The sequence below is a fragment of the Lepidochelys olivacea genome (assembly GCF_965140295.1).
Source record: "Lepidochelys olivacea isolate rLepOli2 genome assembly, chromosome: 19".
Classification (NCBI taxonomy): Eukaryota; Metazoa; Chordata; order Testudines; family Cheloniidae; genus Lepidochelys; species Lepidochelys olivacea.
In genome coordinates this window covers 19,228,426-19,250,179 of record NC_140429.1, presented here as the reverse complement: position 1 = coordinate 19,250,179, position 21,754 = coordinate 19,228,426, and the positions used below count along the sequence as shown (strand labels likewise).

At 46.5% G+C, this 21,754-nt stretch overlaps 1 protein-coding gene across 4 annotated transcripts in view; it reads right to left on the bottom strand.

Annotated features, from left to right (window-relative positions):
* The window catches only part of HNRNPR (heterogeneous nuclear ribonucleoprotein R), a gene marked incomplete at its 5' end in the record, with an annotated part of 49,565 nt that overhangs the window by 7,787 nt on the left and 20,024 nt on the right, over positions 1 to 21,754 (bottom strand). For all 4 annotated transcript variants that reach the window (XM_084652425.1, XM_084652427.1, XM_084652424.1 and 1 more), the window contains 4 exons: positions 890 to 1,039; positions 7,928 to 8,133; positions 11,238 to 11,373; positions 18,577 to 18,753. In XM_084652425.1, coding sequence (XP_084508551.1) covers positions 890 to 1,039; positions 7,928 to 8,133; positions 11,238 to 11,373; positions 18,577 to 18,753 — 669 coding nt within the window. The remainder of the gene's footprint in view (positions 1 to 889; positions 1,040 to 7,927; positions 8,134 to 11,237; positions 11,374 to 18,576; positions 18,754 to 21,754) is intronic.

The window sequence follows — 21,754 nt, the reverse complement described above, 5'->3', positions numbered from 1 at the left end:
ATGGGACAGCATGCAGCAAACAAGAGCCAGAAAATTACTTCTGGGGGAATTCTGCGCCCCTGCGCAATACAAAATTTTCACAGAATTAATGTTCTGTGCAAAATTTCCTGTTTCCCTTGCAGAATTGGGGTAGCAAAGCTGCTGGCAGCCATTAGGGACCATTGTACTCTGCAGAGCCCAGCTCTCTAGCTCACGGAACACCCAGCCCTGTGGGGATAGAGGCTCTGCATGCTCTGGCTTGATCCTCATCCACTCAGGGATGGAAGACAGACTGGGAGGCCCAGCTCTGGCAAAGAGTGAGGAAGGGCAGGGCTGCACTGCACCACATCTCCCGGTGGGACAGTGAAAAACCTGAGGGGAGGTAAAGGTTCTGGGAGGGATGGGGTGCAAGTGCCTGGGCTTAGGGGGTGCCCCACAACTGGAACTCGATCATAAAGGTCTCTCTCCCTTTCTACTTCTGGGGGAATATTTTCTCCCCCAACCCCCCATTTGTATCATGGACATATTTGTTGACAGATGTTTTGAAATAAATGACCAAAATAATGTAAACTGGAGTGATTCTATTGTTATTTTGACAAACAAAATATGCAGAATTTTTACATATTGTGTGCAGATTTTTTAATTTTTTGGTGCAAAATTCCCCCAGGAGTAAAAAATGCTTTTTAAAAAGGAATTTCTGCAACAGAAAGTGATTAGAATAAATCACTGGAGTTTTCCTGAAGCAGAAGCAATATCAAACAGACCCTACACTATATAGAATTAAATGTACACCGTAATGTACCATGAAGTTGAGAAAAATAATCTCTTACCAACATACACTTTCTATATATTTTTCACCAAAGGCTACAGTTAGTGTTTAGCCATACAAAAATAAAAACCACAATCCTACCTTTACTGCCGCACCTCTATCCTCAAAGTGAACAAAAGCATAATCCTTCAATTTCTTCACTCTTTCCAGCTTTCCAAACTCTGAAAAGGATTTTTCTAGGATTTCTTCTGTCACTGTAGTGGCTAAGTTCCTCACAAACAAAACTTTCACCTAGTGAAAAAAAGTATCAGACAAAGATGTAAGTAATTCCAGAACTAATCAGACATCAGAGGGAACAAAAGTATTAGCTGACTTCCTGCAAACAAACCCCATTCCTCTATTATGCTCTACTTCCTAATGACATATTTCAGTTGAGTCTTGAAAAATCAGTCACTATTTTCAAAGAAAGCAGGTCATATCCTTTGGGGTTTTCAGTTTAGTTTAGTTGTTTTGCTTGCTGGCAGTTTTCCTTCTAAGTTGCACGGCTGCCCAAGAGTTAACCAAGTACTGGGCACTTGATTAGTAGAGCCACACACATCCAGTGACTTGTGTTAGGGCAATCCTCTCCCCTGCTGCTCTGCAGCTGCATTGCTCCTGCCCTCTGCCTTGGAGCTTGTGGCCAGCTGCTCCCAGGCCCCTCCTGCTTGCTATGCAGAGCTGGGGTGGCCCCCACCCATGTACCCCATCTTTACAGAGAGGGAGAAGGGGAATAGGGCAGTTCAGGAGTGGGACAGAACTGCTTGAGAGTGCCTCTCTGCTTAAAGAGACAGCGCAGTGTCTCATACTTCCCCAGCAGTCAGTGTGCGCGTGCATGCACACCCTCCCCCCACAGTCTCGTCACACTCACCTCCCAACAAATACTTGTGTTGTTACTTTAGTACTTCCTGCAATGCATGTATATTCTCTGTAACTTTATTCTTTCAAAGTGCTGTTATTTTAGTTTTTTGACTGGTCTACGCATTTCATAATTGTATTGCTCTCTTATGCTTAAAATTTAATTCCTTGAGTAACGACTTCTAAAATGCCTAACCTGTACTGGCAAAAAGAAAAGGAGGACTTGTGGCACCTTAGAGACTAACCTATTTATTTGAGCATGAGCTTTCGGGAGCTACAGCTCACTTCATCAGATGCAACCTGTACTGGTGGCTGGAGTAATTATCCCTATGGTAACTTTTTAAAAATATATATTATATGTAGGTTTTTTGTTTCCAGTGGTGGCGCACATCTCACATTTTGGTGTGCATATTGGTGCACATAACAAAATTCATTCCACACGGATAGAAAAAATTAGAGGGAACATTGCTGGCAACCAGTGTCACATGCAACATCAGGGTTTCTGACTGGGAACTCTAGAGTCTGGGTGCACATTCTTCACTCCATTGTTTTTTTGATGACATTAAGGTGGCACAAGAGAAAAGACAGTTACTTTTTCATAACTGCTCTTTTTCCAAGATGTTGCTCATGTCCATTGCGTTGTAGGTGTGTGCGCTCGTCACATGCACCAATGCCAGAAGTTTTCCCTCTCAGTGGTATCCGTAGGGAACCAGCTCCGGCACCCCCTGGAGTGGTGTACATATGCACCAGTATAAGGGGCGCCACCGGCTCCCCTCACCCCCAGTTCCTTCTTGCTAGAAACTCAGACAGTGGGAAGGAAGGCGGGTCACGGAACAGACATGAGCAATACATCTCGAAGAACAGTTACAAACGATGAGAGTCTTTTTTTCCTTCAACGGAATGGACATGAGCAAGCACTTGTAGGTGACTCCCAAGCAGTACCATGGAGACGTGTAGGAGTTTATGGATGTGTCGATTTCATCTCTGGCCTGCTGAGTGATGGCGTAATGTGCCGTGAATGTGTGTACTGAAGACCACGTTATGGCCCTGCAGATGTCCTGGATAGGGACATGCGCCAGGAAGGCAGCCGAAGACGCCTGAGCCCTAGTCGAGTAAGCCTTCACTATCAGTGGAGACACAGCCTGTGCCAATCATTACAAGTACGGACGCAGGTGGTGATCCAATTTGAAATCCTCTGAGAGGACACCGGAAGGCCCTTCATTCTGTCAGATGTCACGATAAAGAGCTGGGTTGATCTGCAGAAGGGCTTCGTGTGCTCCAGATAGAACGCAGGGCGTGTCGGACATCCAGAGCATGCAGCCGCCTCTCCTCATTGGTAGAGAAAGGATTCAGACAGAGCACCGTGAGGAAGATATCTTGGTTGACATGGAAATGCGACACCATCTTAGGCAGGAAAGCCAGATGGGGCTGCAGCTGGATCTTGTCTTTGTAGAATACCGTGTATACAGAAGTCCCACAGAGCCGATGAACACACACACACCCCCCGCCTGTTGACATAGAACATGGAGGTCATGTCTGTCAAAACACCTGCACTACTCAACCGTACAGCTAGGGAAAGAAGACACCGCAGGCTAGAAGAATTGGCCTGAGCTCCCCGACATTTATATGTAACGCAAGCTCCTCTCGAGACCATAATCTTTGAGTCTGCAGCAGACCAACCGATGTGCTCACCAAGCCAAGGTCAGACACATCTAGACCATGGGTTGCAAGCTTGCGAACAGCACTCCTTCCGACACCAACCTTGGGTCGGACCACCACTACAGAGAGGCAAGTACCCTAGGAGGGATTGTGATGACTTTGTTTAGGTGATGTCTGGCCAGGGAGCAGACTGACGGCATCCACATCTGAAAGGGACACAGCCCGAGTCTCACGTAGTCAGACAGACCCAGGCCATGGCGCGCGGATATGCAGTGACTGCTAGCAATCAGATCTGACATTGCCCTGAACCTGGCCTCTGGCAGAAATGCTCTGGCTCGGGTAGAGTCGAGTGCCACTCCAATAAACTCTATCCATTGGATTGGGATTAATGTTGATTTTTGTTCGTTTATCAGCAGGCCCAGAGCTCAACAAGCAGCTTGCACCATCTCAATGCTGCGCTGGACCTGGACCAGCCCTTGATGAGCCAGTTGTCAAGGTACGGACAAATCTCGATACCCCGACGCCCAAGGTAGGCCGCCACCACCAGCATGCATTTCATAAACACTCTTGGCGCTGTTGCCAGGCCAAAACGGAGCACTGCAAATTGGTAGTGGGCAGTCCCAAAAACAAAACTTAGGAACCATCTGATCATGGAATATTGATATGTGAAAGTAAGTGTCTTTCAAATGGAGGGCAGCGTACCAGTCTCCCAAATCCAGGGAAGGAATGATGAAGGCCAAGGAGACCACATGAAACTTCAATTTCTTGAGGCTCTGCAGGTCGCATAGGCCCCCTTTGGCCTAAAAAAAAAAAGGGAGTAAAACCCCTTGCCCCTTAAATGCAGCGGGACTTTCTCCATGGCTCCCACCCACAGAAGGCTCTGCACCTCCTGAGTGAGCAGATGCTTGTGAGAAGAGTCCCTGAAGGAGGACCGGGGGTGAGGGGGGGGAAGAGAATATAGAAATAAACTGGAGGGTATACTGCCCTGCTACTGTGCTGAGGACCTATCGGTCAGATGTTATAGAGGCCCAGGCAGGGAGGAAGGGGGACAGACTGTTGGAAAACAGGAAAGCAGGATCCAGGACACAGACTGGAAGGTCACCCTCGAGTGTACCTGCAAAATGCCTGCTTCCTACCCGGTTGGTTAGAGGTGGAGCTCAAGTGAGCAGAGGATGCCCGCTGGTGGCCTTGCCAGCACTCATAGCCCTTTCCCTTTTTACAAAAGGGCTCTGATCAGGGTTGGCTCCTGAACCAATGGGTCTGTGGCGGCTTAAACAGCTTCCTTGCCGGCCCCGACATGTACAGGCCCAAAGTGCACAAGGTAGCCCTCGAGTCTTTCAGGCGTGCAATTTATTGTTTATTTGCTTGTAAAACAGTGCCAGGCCATCGAACGTGAGGTCCTGGATAGACTGTTGAACCTCCATCGAAAGGCCTGATGACTGCAACCAGGACACCTACCTCATTGAAATGGCTGAGGCCATGGTTCGGGCCACACAGTCTGCTGTATCTGAGGCCGCTTGGAGGGCTGCCCTGGACACAACCCAGCCCTCATCGAGGATAGCCAGGAATTCCTTCCTGGGTTCCTCTGGCAGCAAATCTCAGAATTGACTGCCAAATATTAAAGTCATAACAACAAAGCAAGGCCTGATGGTTGGCCACTCTCAGCAGGATATTGGATGTAGAATAAATTTTTCTACCAAAAAGATCTAACTTCCTTGCATCCTTGTTCTTAGGCATTTTTCCCCGGTTGGCCTTGTCTGTCATGCTCATTGGCCGCTGACACAACCAGTGAGCTTGGGCCAAGGTGGGTATAAAGAGACTCATACCCCTTAGTGGGGACGTAGTATTTTCTCTCTGCCCACTTGGAGATGTGGGTGCAGGAGGAGGGCGTCTACCACAGGGTCTAGTGATTTTTCACCACTCCCTTGTGCACCGGCAATGCCACCTTGGTGGGGGCTCCCACACTCAGTACATCAAACAGGGAGTCTGAGGGCTCTGCCAGCTCCTTGACTTCTAGCCCCAGGTTTGAGGCAACCCTCTTCAGGAGCTCCTGGTGAGCCTTGGCACTGTTCTGGGAAACTGGGTGAGAGGGCCCCCACTATCACCTCATAAGGCAAAGACGACGAAGAGGCAGGTACAGGCAAGTCTGCCAATTCTGTTGCTTCTGCCATGGGAGCCTCAGCCAAGGCTGGCTGATCCTGGAGAGCCTACTCTGACTCTGCATCTGAATCAGGGGATGGGCAGGAGACTGTTTCTGACCATTTGTCGGTTGCCCCCAAGGCCGACCTATGTCCCTGTGATGGTTGGGGAAATCCCCAAAAGTTTCAGAGTTGCCAGGGGGCAGGCCACTGGCCCTGGGGCCATGCTGCCACTGGTGGCCAAGCAGGGAATGCCAGTGCCCTCAATGGGTGACCCTGGCCTGCAGGCAGGATCTCCTTCTCGCTGTCAGAGCCCAAGAAAAGGGACATGTCTGGGGGGGCACGACTGTGCTGTGACTGCCTGTCTACACCGATCCCGTTGGCTCTGGCCCTGGACCTCCGCTGAGGACCTTACGAGGGCGATGGCTCTTGGTGCCATGATCCCAGCGACGACATTCGACGGATCGGCAATGGTACCCAGCGATCGACGCCTTATGGTTAGCAAGCAATGCCACTCCGTCAAGGGGAAATGTGAATGAGTAGACCAGCGTGTTGGAGACCGTCAATGCGCTTGCAGTGAACCACACCAGCAGTCCAGTGATCGGTGACGGGGTTCCAGGGACTAACGTCTTGACTCTCCATAGCTCCCAGCACCAGGGCTCTGGGGACAGGTGCCGCGCCTCTACAGGTCTGTGCTAGCCTTCTAGTGATCACCACCTTGAGCCTGAGGAGTGCGGCCTGGAGTCTGGGGACAGATGCCGGGAACTCTGGCAGGCAAGCCGACCCACTTCCGGTGGCTGGTGGCACAGCTCAAGTGAGCGCTGACGGGGCACCCCCTGAAGTGAGAAGCAGTGTGGCACTGATGGGGACCATTGAAAGGATCCCAAGGCAAGTTTACTCCTCAAACGGGGCACCTCCGTGACCAGCGTGGGCAGCACCAACAGGGACAGAATGTTCCTTGTGGCCTGAAAAGCCTCCAGTGTCGACAGCACCACCAGGTGCTGAATGCCTCTGCCATTCCCCAGGGTGGCAGGTGGGTTTTGGAGTGGGCTCGAGTGCTCAGTGGGGGTCAGAGCCTGACCTCCATCCGGAGGGGGAAGAGCTGTGCCTCACAGATCTTTGCTCTCCTCTGGCCCTCTCCTCCCCTTTACGGGATGTAGGAGAACATCCCCTCCCAGCCTCTCTTTGCTTTTTAGCTGGTACCAGGGATGGGGATCGGTACCGGTGATGGCAGCTCACTCTGCACTGAAGCAGCACTGGCTGGGAGTAGAGTCCGATCTGGTCGGCTCTGAGGAAAGTATAAGGGACAACGCCATAAGGAGTGCTCTGAGACGACTGTCCCGCTCCTTTTTGGTCCACAGTCTGAAGCTCTTGCAAATGTGACACTTGTGGCTAACATGGGTTTCCCTTAAGCACTTCAAACAGCTTCTCTGGGGATCTCGGACTGGCATGGGTTTCTTGCAACAGTCAAGATTTGACGCCCAGGGACCTGGGCTACATCCTATTCGGGACTAACAAATTAACACCTAGTCTACACTAAGGGAACTATAAAACTAACAAATTTCTAACAACTATATACAGGAAGTTCTCAAATGTGCCTAGTTGTGAAGAGTAAGCTTTCTGAGGCAAGGAGATGTTCCAGCACCATCACCGATGGTAAGAGGGAACTGAGGGTGGGGGGGAGCCGGCAGCACCCCTTATACTGGGGCATATGCACACCCCTTCAGAGGGCGCCAGAGCTCTTTCACTATGGATACCACTGAGGGAAAAACTTCTGGCACCGGTGCATGTGGCAAGCACATACACCTTCAATGGAATGGACATGAGCAAGCACTCGAAGGAAAACTTGTCTCAAATCCCTTGCTAGAGATTGCCAATGGAACAGAGCTGGCTCTTATGCTTGCTCCCTCCAGTACGGGGAGGGGGGACGGCTGGAGTGAGATTCTCAAAACTGTGGTCCAAATCACATCTCCCTCATATTCAATGTGCCCAGAGGAAACTGCATAAAGCAGAAAATCCAGCCCTCAATATCTGTGGAAGGTTTTTTTTTTATTAAGCAATAGAACACTACAGAGTTTATAGTGCTGACATAAGCCACATGCCCTGGGGTCAATGAGTTATGGGTGGATTCATCTTCCTCTAAAGCATCCAGTATCTGGCACTGCCAGAGGCAGAATGCTAAAAGAGATAGACCATTAGTCCAATGCAGCATGACAATCCTATCTAACTCTAAACTAATGGGAATGGCCTCTCTAGTAGAAGTGCCCTGTACTGCCATACTGGACAGGCAAGTTTGATTTCTAGTGCTAGTTATTTCCACTCTAGGGGCGGGAGTATTGGGAGAAAGTGCACTGAACTCAGAGACATTAGTCCATCTAACTCCCCAACCAACTGAAGAGTGACATCATTTAGAGGCAGCACCAAACCTGCTGCCACCAAGGTGTAAATAAAATCACCACAGAATGCAGAGTAGTTCTGCCATCCCTACCTTTGCCATGACTTCTGGATCAGGTTCCTCTACAGGGTCAGCCCATTCCACAGTCACAACATTTCCCCAGACTTTTACTTTCCCACTCATCAACCGACGTCGAGCTTGTGCTGCAGACTTGTGATCTTCATATTCCAGGAAGCAGAATCCCCGGTTCTTTTTCTTATCATCAGGTTGATGATAAAGGATTACATCCACCAAACCCTCTGTAAAACCAACAGCTGGACATAGTTTCATAAAATTTAAGGCCAGAAGGAACATCTAGGTCTGACCTCTTGTATATTTCAGACAAATTCCACCCAAATACACCTACACTAAGCCCAGCAACTTCAGTTAAAACCAAAGCATTTTATTCCTTGGGATACTAAATTGGCATGTGCCACAGGTATAAAACAGGAGAAACTGAGGGGCGACCAATGCTTGAGCCTCCTGCAATGACAGGGAGTTTATTAGGTGAGGTATGCGAAAGTAATCCTAGCAGAAGATCCATGCTTCAGGGGAAGACAAAAAAACCCACCAATATTCCTTCCCAACCAAAAAACTGGCAATCAATTAGATCCTGACCATGGAAGCAAGACACCAAACAAGCATCTAAGACAGGATTTTCTATATCTCAAGAGCACAGGCCCACCCCGCCCATCTCTACCCATGGCAGATCTGATGCTTCAGAAGGAGAGAAAAATCCGTATTACAACTGTGTATTGGGGGATAAAAAAAAATCCTTCCTGACCTCTGCAGGCAGCCAGCTGAGACATGAGATCAGCTTATACAGACACCAGAATACAGAGCTACAACAGTTATGAGGATTTTGAGGGAAATGCAGCCAGTCTCATTCTCTACCAAAACCCACAAGGAGAGGGGATGAAGAGAGCAATTAATAGATTCAGAGATTCCACAGTCAGGTAAAACCACCATGCCTATCCAGCCCAACTCCAGCACACAGGCCACAAAACCTCTCCCATAAACTGGATTAGAACATGTATTTCAAGAAATTCTCTAATCTTGTCTAATCTCAAAACCTGCACACATTAAGGGTCCACCACCTTATTGGGTAAACTGATCCACTATTTGGTCACCTGGACTACTAGGAAACTACTAGGAAACACAGCATTTCAGGGTTGAATTTGTGCATGTTCATATTCCAGGCATGTGATCATAGTATGCCTCCATCCACAACATTAAAAAGCTCTACAGTATCACATATCTTTTCCGTGATTAAGTACCCGTAAAGTGAACAAGCCACCTCTCAACATGCTTCCATCCAGTCTCTGCAGACTCAGAAGCTGAACACTGAACTAAGTGCATCCAAGTACCTCCGTCAGACACACGCACACAATTTACCCCCCCCAGAGGACCCCCCGCCCCCAAAAAGAGCCAGGTTCTCAGGAATTGGAACTCTCCAACAAAAAAAACCCCACCATTCCCCTACCCCAGATCCACCTTCCTGAATTCTGCACACCAGACCTATTAATTGTCATAAGTGCATAGGAGGATGGGGCATGTGATGTACAGCCTATTCCATTTCAGCACTGACTTAGAAATTATTAACCAAAACATTTAGTGACAGTTAAGGTTGCAACATGACACATCTAACCCACTCAGCCTTAAAGGAAGAGTCTACTGAATTCCTTGACACTTCCATGCTGTGTTACAGCACAGTTGGTCAGACAATCCAGGAGTCCACAGGACTTTCATTTCCATTCCCCAGCAGATACTGAAAAACAACGTATATCCCAGCTTCTAACCTGTATTCTAACACAGAATTGTGTTGATGCACGAGTACGACACCACATCTATGCAGTCTGTTAATTGCCTTATTACTACTACGGTCACCATTAAGGTTTTGCATTAGAGCAGGGGTGGGCAACCTGCAGTCCGTCAGCGTAATCCGCTGGCAGGCCAGAGACAGTTTGTTTACATTGACCATCCGCAGGCACGGCCGCCTGCAGCTTCCATCAGCTGGGAACAGCAAACCGCGGCCACTGGGAGCTGCAGGCAGCCGTGCCTGCAAACGGTCAACATAAAGGAACTGTCTCACAGCCTGCCAGTGGAATACCTTGATGCGCCGCAGCTTGCCCACCACTGCATTAGAGCGTGATAGGGTACATATTTGACTGGCTGATACGGTTTGGGTCTCAATTCAGGTCAGTAACAAGGGTGGGGACATACATAGAAATACAAAACAGCAGCTGATAGAGGTTCATGGTTTCCAGGTCAAGGAGGCTTCCCCTACACTAAATAGTATTGTGCAGAAGCCTCTCTCAAAATACTTAATCATGCTACTTCTGAAGCCTACGTATTCTGTGTATCAATCCAAGGTGCACCAAACACACATGAAACACTCCTAATACAATATCAATTTTAGTTTATACCTTTTGTTTTATACTTTCTTCATTTCTGAAGAATATTTAACACTTCAATCCCGTCTATCCTAGAACAGAATTCAAGGGATCCTTTCACCATATCCCTCTGAAAAGGACAGAGGATGGACGGGGCAGACCAACTCTTTTCCTCTCTGCTCCATGCAGTTCTTATAACTTGCTACCCTATTAAGGAAGCAATGGGACATTCCCTTCCTGTAGGAGAATTGCATAAGAGATCAATAATTCTGCACCAACTCTCCCTGAATCTTTTCCTCACACCCACTGCTTATGATGGGGGGAGGAGGGGGAAGAAAACAAAACAGGGTCTGCACTGGTACCTGATCTGGCTCCTCCCACCCTTCATCATCAACTCCATATTTTTTGGGCCAAAAGTTGATCATTCCCTCCAACCTCTCAATTGGCTCTAGGTGCTGCTTCCATGACATTCTTCACCAGATGGTCTATATTTAGAGGCTGCTCCAGAGCCTCTCCCTCTATTAGAAGATCCGAGTTTAACCACTCAAAGCCACCCAGAATAAAAATAAGTTTCATTTAATGGTAGATCAACTCTAACCAACCTTGCTCCTCCCCACCCACTTTTTTCTTCTTTTTAAAACAAAAAAGTTCAAGAAAGTGAGATCAGCCTTTTAAAAGTTAGTTTCTGATGCTCAGTTTCCCCCATATAAAAAGTTTTGTTAGCAGTCACATATATAATTCACGTGTGTGAATGCAAAAGAAACATGAATCTTTTATACGGGCTATCAATCTGGAAATTCATACAGCTTATGGTACTTCCCACCAGCAATGAACCTGGAACTCCCATTTGGAAATAATCTTTCATTACAACTGGCATTTAAAATTTACTATCAGTTGCTACCTTGCTATGAGTTAATTCCTGGCACTAATCTTTTACCATACAAACTCTTTGTTAAGCGGAAGCTCTTTACCTGTGACTTTACTGAACTCTTCCAATATGTTTTCCTTGGTCTTGTTCTTTGGAATTGATCCAACAAACAGTCTGTTGTTCGCCACAGAGATGCACACTCCAAGGTGTTTCCCAGGACGGATTTCATAGTTGTCACACTAGGGAATATTAAGAGATGCCACTAGTATATTTCAGTTTTAACTCCTTAATTCAATATGGATCAAAAGGATAGTAAAAAAAATTAAAATTCCTAATAGAGATGTGAATTTAGATATATATAGTAAAGATTATATACTGTAATAGAAATCATGCTATACTGGCCAGAATTAGAGATTGTTGATTTTTAGCTTTCTCAAAAGCCACATAATATAGACAACAAAAAACACATTTTGATAGCTTCTCTCTCTTGCCACCCTTCATATGCTGCTTTTCTTCTTAGGCCAAAAGAAAATTCTTCCTGCATCTGAAGAGTATCCTGAATATTGTGGCTGCTACCAGAATACAAACAGTGATATTATTAGCCTGATATGAAACAGAATCAAATCAATTAAAAGTATGAAACAGTTTGATTTGTATTTCTCACGTTCTTGAACATGCAATCACAACATAAGGTTGGTGGTTTTTCTCAGCAGTTTAACAAAACATGGTATCTATGAATCCTCATTTGTATTTCCTCATTTCCCTAAAGAGCACTTTCCTTAATTTCACAATTCATTTAAGTTTCATGCTCATTATAGTGGCCCAGAGTGATGAGAATATTTTTTCCTTTTGTGAAGTGCCAGACAAAGCTTTTCTAGTTAAAAACTCACTTAACATTTTAAAGCTTTCTAGGAAATGTTTTGTTTGGTTTTTTAGTTCCTATCAGCTAACCCACATTAGTCCCAGTTTTAGTCAAAGCCAGATTACTCTACGGGTGATGGTGGCAAGATGATGAAACATTTATAGGAAAGAGCCTTCTTCCTCTTTTTGCAATTCTCCTCAGTTTATCCAGAATTCCTTTATGACTTTAGTCTAGGATTTTCAGAGGATCCTAAACAAAAAATAAAAACTTAGCAGGTAGGACTTTCAAAAACATCTTCAGGCAGAAATCCCATCCAACTTCCTTAAATTGGAATTTTCAAAGCAGTTTACCTACTTTAAGATACTAACAGCAGCTCAGGAAAACAGATGTTTGATAAAATGCCCTCATAATAAGAAGTAGGTTACTCTGAGAAGTTCAAAAGAAAGGTTTCTCTCTTTATTCACCAGTAGTGCAATTCTTCAAATGGAAAAAAAACCAGTTACCCACCTTTTTGTAATTGGTGTTCTTCGAGATGTGTTGCTCATGTCCATTCCATTCTAGGTGTGCATTTGCCCACATGCACAGTCAGAGATTTTTGCCTTAGCTGTATCCATAGGGCTAGCTGTGGCACCCCCTTGAGTGCCGCGCCCATGTGTTGGAATATCAAGTGCCGCCGCCCTCACACCCTTTCAGTTGCTTCTTGCCAACAACTCCGACAGAGTAGGAGGAGGGCAGGTAATAGAATGGACAGAAGCAACACCTCGAAAAACAGTTACAAAAGGTGGGTAACCATTTTTTCTTCGAGTGCTTGCTCATGTCTATTCCATTCTAGGTGACTCAAGCAAAATCCTCAGAGGTAGGCTTAGAGTTTACCATCTTGCAGTCTGAAGCACTGCTCTGCCAAAGCCAACATTATCTTGAGCTTCCTGGGTCAGCACATTATGCGATGTGAACCTGTGGACGGACAACCAGGTCGTAGCCTGACAGATTTCCTGGAATAGCACTGTGTCAAGAAGGCTGCTGACGGCGCCTTTGCCCTAGTTGAGTGAGCTGTCACAATTGAGAAATTCCTACAGGGGGAGGGATAGCTCAGTAGTTTGAGCATTGGCTTGCTAAACCCAGGGTTGAGAGTTCAATCCTTGAGGGGGCCATTTAGGGATCTGGGGCAAAAATTGGGGATTGGTCCTGCTTTGAGCAGGGGGTTGGACTAGATGACCTCCTGAGGTCCCTTCCAACCTTGATATTCTATGATCTGCCAGGACGTTGCTGGAGCCAGGTAGGTGGGCCACGAACAGACGGACAGCATGCCATGCGCAGAAGTCCCAAAGGCTGAGCACCTCCTGACAAAGGGTCAAGGACCTGGCACCTCCCTGCCTGTTGCTATATTACATCACAGTTGTATTGTCAGTCAGGACCTGCACCATCTTGCCTCTCAGGTGGGGAAAGAATGCCTGGCAGGCCAGGTGGAGGACTGCCCTGAGCTCCCTTGCATTAATATGGTGGGCTAAGTTGTCCTTCAGCCCACAGCCCTATGTCCAAAGCTTGCCCAGGTGAGCGCCTGAGCCCAGATCCAACACATCAGAGATCAGGGTTAGAGATAGGGACAGAGTTGCGAAGGGGACCCCTTGGAGCATCGACCGGGGATCCAACCACCAGCGCAGAGATAGTAGGACTTGGTTCGGTACCATGACCACCCGGTCCAGAGCGTGTTTGCTTGGGGTAAAGACCAAGGCCAGCCACGCTTGGAGAGGCTATAGGTCTAGCCAAGTGTGGGGAACTGCATATGTGCAAGCGGCCATGTGACCCATCAGGCATAGGCAGATGTGGGCTGTAGTGAGTGGGTGGTCCCTCAGACAGATCAATTCTGACAAGGCCTGAAAGCATTCTTCCAGAAGGAAGGCCCTGGCTCGCCTGGAGTCAAGAACTACTCTGATGAACTTAATGCGTTTGACAGGCATTAAAAGTGGACTTTTCCGTGTTTATCAACAGGCCCAGGTTGCAGGAGGTAGAACGCACTAGGTCGAGGCTTCTCCGTACCTATTCTGGAGACCTGCCCTTGATAAGCCAGTCATTGAGTATTGAAACAGATAGATTCCTCAACGTCTGAGGTAAGCTGCTTCTGGCGCCACACGTTTTGTGAACACCCTCAGGGCCAAAGGGTAGTGCAGTGAACTGGAAATGGCACCCTCCTGCCATAAACTGGAAGAAACACCTGTGGCCCAGGAATGCAGAAATGTGGAAGTAAGTGTCCTTTAAGTTGAGAGCAGCCTACCAGTCTCCTGGATCCAGGGAGGTATGATGGAGGTCAGGGAAACCATGTGAAACTTCAGCTTCTTGAGAGACTTGAAGAAGTGACACAGGTCCAGGATGGGTCTGAGGCCCCCTTTTGCCTCCGGCATTAGGAAGTACAGGGAGGAGAAACCTTGTTGGGGAGGGGAAAGAGAGGTAGCCAGAGGTAGCTTTTCCTTTTCATTGGTCAAGGAGAGCACTAGCGAGCCAAGGGGAAGGTGGGTATAAAGATACTCAAACACTTTTGGGCAGGACTAAGTACTTATTTTCGGCCTGTTTTGAGGTAAGGGGGGATGGAGAAGAGTGTTTGCCAGATGGCCCTGGCAATTTTGAAGACCTCTGCATGCACCACAAAAATCAGGGTGGAGGCCGACAGGACACTGAATAAAGTGTCCGTCTGTTCAGCCATCTCCTTCACCTTGAGGCCCAAGTTCTTGGCCACCCAAGGCCTGGTGGGCTATAATAAAAAAAATCATTGGGCATGCTGGCTGTGAAGGGTCCTGCAACTGCCTCATCCAGGGATGCAAATGTCAACTGTCCCACCAGAGGGGGACCCTGGTTGTCGTCCTCCTCCATCGGGGAGGGTGGTTTAGTGGTGGGGACCACCTACCAAGTCTCAGCTTCTGGGTGTCTCTGGTTCCAGGCTCAGTGCCATTGGTGCTGGTGGTTATCACTCCGAGGGAGCTACCAATGAAGGGTCATAGCCATGACTGGAACAACCCATGCGTTTCAACAAGGCCACTGCACCGGCCACTGTCCCTGCCGCCATTGCCCCTATACTGTCTATGCCGGCTCAGTAACACAGTCCCGCCTCTGGGAGTCCATGTGACAAGTTGAAGCGACCCTCGGTTCCAGAGGAACCTCCTTCCAGAGACTACAGAGGGGCTGTAGATGCCAGAGTCTGCCTTGAGCTCACTGATAATGGTGACCAGTGCCCTGCATAGGGGGGCCAGTACCCACACCATGGAGACCCGTGTCGGTGCCAGGGGGACCAGAGACAGGAAGGAGAACGTTGCCACGGCATCAGTGATCGGCAACAAGACGACAACCTGCATGATGGCAATTGGTGCCAGTAGTAGGGGGACCAGCAAGTTCCTCTTGGGAAACTGTTTGGGTGAAGGTGACAGAGGCCACAGTGCCAGCGACCAACGGCAAGCATCTGGCAGCCTGGACAGAGGCTCTGACGTGCATTGGCACAGTGGTGGAGAGCACACCATCATCTCGGGGGATCTGTGGCGCTCCAACACTCACTTGCCCTCTTGGGGAGCCTTCGCCAAAGCTTGCAGCACCTGCTGCGCTAGCTGTGCGGGCAGAAACCTGTGCTCTTTCAATGCGTGGGAGCATGTGTTGGCATTGGTGCCGGCAAGGAAGATAGTCTAGTACTGCTCGCAGTAGTCAGGGGAGGACCTTTTGCTGGGCTAACAGCTGGAGAAAGCTGACGGCGGGGCTCTAGGGTGAGTGCATGGTCCTTTCACTGCTGTCCCCTTGCTTTTCTTCACTGATGCTGAGGAGCTGTGCTTCCACGCCTTCTTTTTCTGTACTGGTAACAGAGAGCGGTGCCGGGAGGAGCCCAGTGCCGGTGTACTTTTTATCGATGCTGAGGTGCTTGGTGACTCATGCCGAGGAGACCTGGATTGCAGATGGACTCCATCAGGAGAGCCTGGAGCTGAATGTCCCACTCTTTTTGTGTGGGGGGCCAAAAGTTCTTACAGATACAGTACTTGGGACAACTGCCGTGAGGGTCACTAACAGGTATAGGCCTGTTACAGTCTGTTCAGGGCTTGAAACCCAGAGACCGGGGCATGCCCCACCAGGGGAACCTGCTGGAACCTTAACAATTAAGGTATTAATGGGTACTTAACTACATACAAGGCCTTAAGGCACAAAGTCAAAGGGAGAAAAACCGCTCGTCCTTGTCAAGCAAGGAAAGGCGCTCTGATTGACCACCACGGGCAGTAAGAAGGAACCAAGAGGGCACAAGGCCGGCGGCGCCCGATATATCCACGCATGGATGCGGAACTCAAGGGGGTGCCACAGACAGCCTTCCAGATGCCACTAAGGCAAAAATCTCTGACGACCGCGCACATGGGCACGCGCACACCTAGAATGGAATCACAATGAGCAAGCACTCAAAGAGCAGTTTATTGAAGGGACAGATTAATATCTGATCCAAATTCATTTGAAAATTTGCTTTCAATACAAATAGAGTGATTCATAATAAACTTCTAATTTTCTATTAACTATTGTAAGTGAACTCAGAATCTGCTTTTCAACAAAGTGTTGATTATGGTTTTTTGTGGTTTTTTTGTTTGTTTTTTTTTAATCAAACCTGATCCCACTCCCATTTAAGTCATTAAAGATTTTGTCACTGATAACAAAAGCAGAATCATACCCTATGAGTGAAGCCTACACAATTCAACATTGTCCCATACTACTTGAAGTGCAATGATCTTAATTCAAACTGAATGGAAACTCAAATCTTTGCTAAAAATAATGAACACCAAGCTCTAAGACTGATTTTTTCCAGTATCTTACAATGGTTTTTGGAAGTGTTAACTTCAAAGCTTGACTTTTCATGACCTCTTAGGGCTATGAATTTCAGCTCCATATTATTGGAAAAGATGAATTATGCATGTCCTGCTAGGAATTTGAGTCCTGGAAGAGCCCAAGATAATCTTATACAATCATATGTTTGTTCAAAGTTCTTAGATGATGACTGCTGAGTTCTTTCCAGTGAGGCTAATAGGCGGCAAGTGTTTGCTTGAAACCTCACCTGTTAACAGGTGTTGATCCTACCAGGAAAGGGTTAAGTGGGTTTCGATGAACCTGGAGAGAGGCTACATAGCAGCAGTAGTATTCCACCTTTTCAGCCTGAGAGCCAATCACTCCCCACCCCGCCCCGCCAAGTGGGATGAATTCTCTGGCCCGCTCTGCTCCATTTGGACTACTTAGGCAATACAAGGAGAACAGAAGGCACCTGCAAGTCACCTGTTAAGGATTTACCCAAGAGCGAATAGAACCAAAGTATTCAGTTCCTGTGATTCTCATCCTGCAGCCCCAGCACAGAGGATATTATTGGGCTGTGGAGGGACAGGTCATACGTAAGTGTACAGCTTCCATTCTAGTTCTCCACAGCTGGCATATGGTCTTTTGGGGACAGCTGTCAACTAGCAGTCTTCACCCTTTCCCTCTCTTGGGCTATCCCTCATGTTTTTGTGAGGGAAGGGAGTAATCCCTTACTAGGAGTTCCTCTTGACTCAGCCTGAGCCTATCAAGTATCTATCCTGCTCTCCCTGATGTCAGGAATCTAGAGGAAGAGCTGCTGTACCTCAGCAGGAAAAGGTAAAGCAGCTGAGTAGAGCTCTCCTGGGACTGCAAAGGAAGCAGTAGGAGACACAGTGTTCCCATCCGCCCCTCTGTAGTGAGAAGGCAGATTCAAATATTTCAATGTCATAGTGAAACTTGATTGCAAAACAGCAGCGATGTCACATGAAGTTGCCCTGTGATCTTATGAGGTTGTCTCTTCAGATGGCCATAGACTGAGGAGGATTAGATGACACCTTCTCCAGCTTCCAGAAGAAAGGGAGATTGGGGCACTGAGTCTGCCATTTCTCCTGAGGTCTCAGTTCTCTTACTCTGTTCTGGCTGTTGCCTGCACCCCAGAACTAAGTTCATTTTTTAATACAGAATCAAACTGAAGTTTTCTTAACACTACCGGTCTAGATTGGGGCTTAGCAGCCTTAACAGTAGAACCCTAGAAACGGCCAAGTCCAGGGAGAAAATCTGAGCTAATACTTCCTTAAAAAAACCACAGTAAGAGTTTGGATTCTTTGTACTGTGGGGAACTGTGCTGACATAACAGGTAGTGAAAGTCACTGCTCACAGGTGAAACCTAGTACGTCATACTTTATTTTTCCTACAACTCTTATATTGTGATTCAATTTAGAGGCCCAAGCAGGCTGAAGCCTCACTGTACCAGGACTGTCCCTAGGTGCAGAGCCCCAAACCAAAGATATAACAGGTGGAAGAAAAAGCATGTTTGCATCTGTACATAAGGTGTTGGGGCTGCAGAAGGAGTAACACAGTATGTTTTACCACAGACTGGAGGTGCACACAATTTGAAACCAATCAGCAGCAATAATCACAGATCAACCACACAGCCACAGTCACATGGCAATTCACTGCATGAACTATAGCAGAGCTGAGCTTTGAGGAGGGATTTTGAAGAAGGTATGTTAAACTTGGTGGAGTAATACTATTAACCTGCTGTGTCTAGAATGAATTAACTCACCAGTTTGACTGCTTCTTGTGCTGAGTCTTTGCCACAGAAGGTAATAAAAGCATAACCTCTGTTCTGACCAGACAGAGGATCCATCATGAGGCGCAGATCCCAAATTGGACCAGCCTTCTCAAAGAGTGGCACCAATTCATCCTCATACAAGTCTCTGGGAATCTTGCCAACAAAAACCTGGAGAGAAAACAAAACCTCTTTAAAAGCCTTTGCAGATTCTGACCTGGAATTGGCACTTTAAATGAAGTTCTCTGGGAACAAAAACTGCATGAACAATAAATTTATGAACAACTATAGAAGAAACCCCTAGTTACGGCTGTAATACTATCTATCCATTATAGACTCATTTCACAATTAGGATATGTCTACACTTAAACCACTGCAGCAGCACAGCTGCAGCTGTAGTGAGTGGCTAAACTGAAGCAGTTCTCCCATCCCTGTAGTAATGCAGTTAATCCACCTCTCCTAGAGAGGGTAGCTAGGTTGATGGAAGAAATTCTTCCGTCGACCTAGCACCGTCTACACTGGGGGACAGGTCAACTTAACTATGGCAACCAGGGGTATGGATTTTTCACACCAATGAAAGACATAGCTGGGTCACCTTAACTTTTTAGAGTGGACCTATCCTTAAGTTTTCCCAGCCATTCATTCAAGATATTCTATTTTTGGTCTGTCTGGCTTTGCCATTCATAAGTAACATGCCCATTCCAAACCTAAAAATGTATCACACAAAAACAGACAGATTTAAATACGTAATTAATAAGGAAGAGCAGAAAACACTAGAGGTTTAATATATTAAACACAACTGAGGTGATATAGCTATTCACGTCTGAACTTCTCCATTTCCCCGAGTCTAAACTGTAGTAACTTCTGTCAAAAAGAAACAAGTTCTCACCCTTGCTGTACTTGTTGGTTGGTGGATTTTTTGTTGTTGTTAAGTCAAGTTGTAAAGATATACTCATGATGTTTTCTAAATAGTACGTTTAAATGGTGCAGGATGGAAACTAACTTGGCAAATTTTTGCTAAATGTAGTGAATGGTAGACACCCTTAATTTTAAAACTTAGTTTAGGAAGAAGAAAAATTAAGTCAGTTTTCAAAAATTGGTCAAATTTCTCAGAGTCACTTTTGGACGCATATCAAACAGAAATTCAGTACTCACAGTTGAATGTTATTGAGAGCTCTGAGCATCCGAACACAAGTATTATAAGAACAGTTTTGAAGATGCACACAATGTATGCCTAAGCGGAGAGGTATCGAGATTTTACCACCAATTTACAGACACGTGTCCACCCAATTTCTTTTTCAAACAATTTATTTTTTTTTTTAAAATAATGCAGTTTTCTAAGAAAGCAAAGTCTCATGTCTTGAATTTTTTTAAAGCAGTTTTAAAAGAAGTACAAGGGTTTATGAGCAGACTCAAGAACACCAAATACTCTCATCACAGGTATACATATTCTCATGGCCTTTATCTAGACCAAGATTAAAAAAAGATATCCTGCATCACGTTAAGTCTAGGGTGGACAACCTGCTGTTAGCCAAGGCAGTGTACAATTAAACACATACTAAGTCCATGTAATTAAAGGCAAGGCTTAAACTCTATCATCTCAGCACATTAGAGGCAGCGCGCACCTTGTCTACATTAAACTTTGTTAGTCAGAATGAGCTAGCTAACGTTATATGTTTTATCCCAGGGTATGTCTACACCACAGCAGGGAGGTGATTCCCAGCCCAGGTAGACATATGCACACTAGCTCTGCCAGAGTTACCATCTTGACTATAGCAGCATTGCTGCAGTGACCATACCACTACAGTCGTCCTGGTTAACATTGTTTCGTTGTTACATTGCTGATCAATTAGGGAACATGCTCATTTAAAGTTACACAATACTCCCTTAGAATGTTATTTGGCAGCCACCTGCTTTGTCAGTGGACAGAGCTAGCTGGTGGGGGCTTGGAACTAGGGTGGGCTGGCAGCCGCCCCCCCCCCCCGCCCCCGTAATCATACAAGTATCTCTTTTCACAGCAGAAGACTTATCAGCTAGCAAGTCTTAGGGAGAAAAAAAGTGAAACCAAAAAAGCAAAGATACAACAAAGACAAGAACATGCAAAGCACCTTATTTGTGTGTGTTTCTATTCTGCTTCGGTACAGTAAAGGACAGACAATTATTTGTTACTGAGTGAAAAAATCCTACATAAATTACAATGATTTGGACATGTATATGTGCATATTTGTTTTTCCGAAAGTTAAGTATTTTAGGAAAAATTGTCAGCAAGGCCACCAGCAAGATCTGAAACCACCAAAAAATTTGCCGTGAGAATCCCTGCTCTGGATTAAGCAGAGCTAGTACGTGCACATCTACCTGCACTAGCAATCACACCTCCTAGCTGTTGGCTAGACATATGCTAGGATAAAAAGTGAATGACTAACAAGACTGTGAAATCTACTAGACTGTGAAAGAAGAGAACGGTTTCCTCTAATCTCCCTCAGCTTTCGGGTTCAGGGGGGATTCTTTCAACAGAAGGTAGAAGATTCAATAGGCGATTTTCAAGCAGACCACTTCCCTTTAACAAAACCAAGACAACAATTATTTGCTTAATACTCTCAAACAAGAAGGAGCCCCAGGATGATTAAAATACTCCTCTGCCATAGAGAGAGTAACAAAATTTTTTACCACGATGTATTAGAGATAGTGTGATTTGAATACTGCTTCTTATGCAAAGCCCTGATCAGCTGTGGCACTAGCCAGTTCATCAGTACCTAGGAGAATGTGTTAAAAGAGCACAGAGGTTATTTAAGTTAATTTGAGAAAGCATTTTCCCCAACACGCATGCTCAGGGTACTAAAACCACTAATATTTAGAGCGCTGGAGAGGACGGTGCGTACGCAGCAAGGGAGGGCCGACCCTACTGTTGGTGGGGTCCGGCTTAGGGATTTTTGAAGCACTTACTGAGCCATGGCATTAAGTAGCATGCCGCGACTCCCAGGATCATTAAGGGCATTTCAACATCCCCCACTTTAATCTTCTGGTCTGGAAAGAAAGTCCCCACTTGCAGCTTTCTGTACTGGCCCATGTTCCTGAAAATACAGGACTCATGGATATTTTTAGTAAAAGTTAGGAACAGATCATGGGCAATAAAAAAAGAAGTCACAGAAGTCTATGACTTTTACTAAAAACC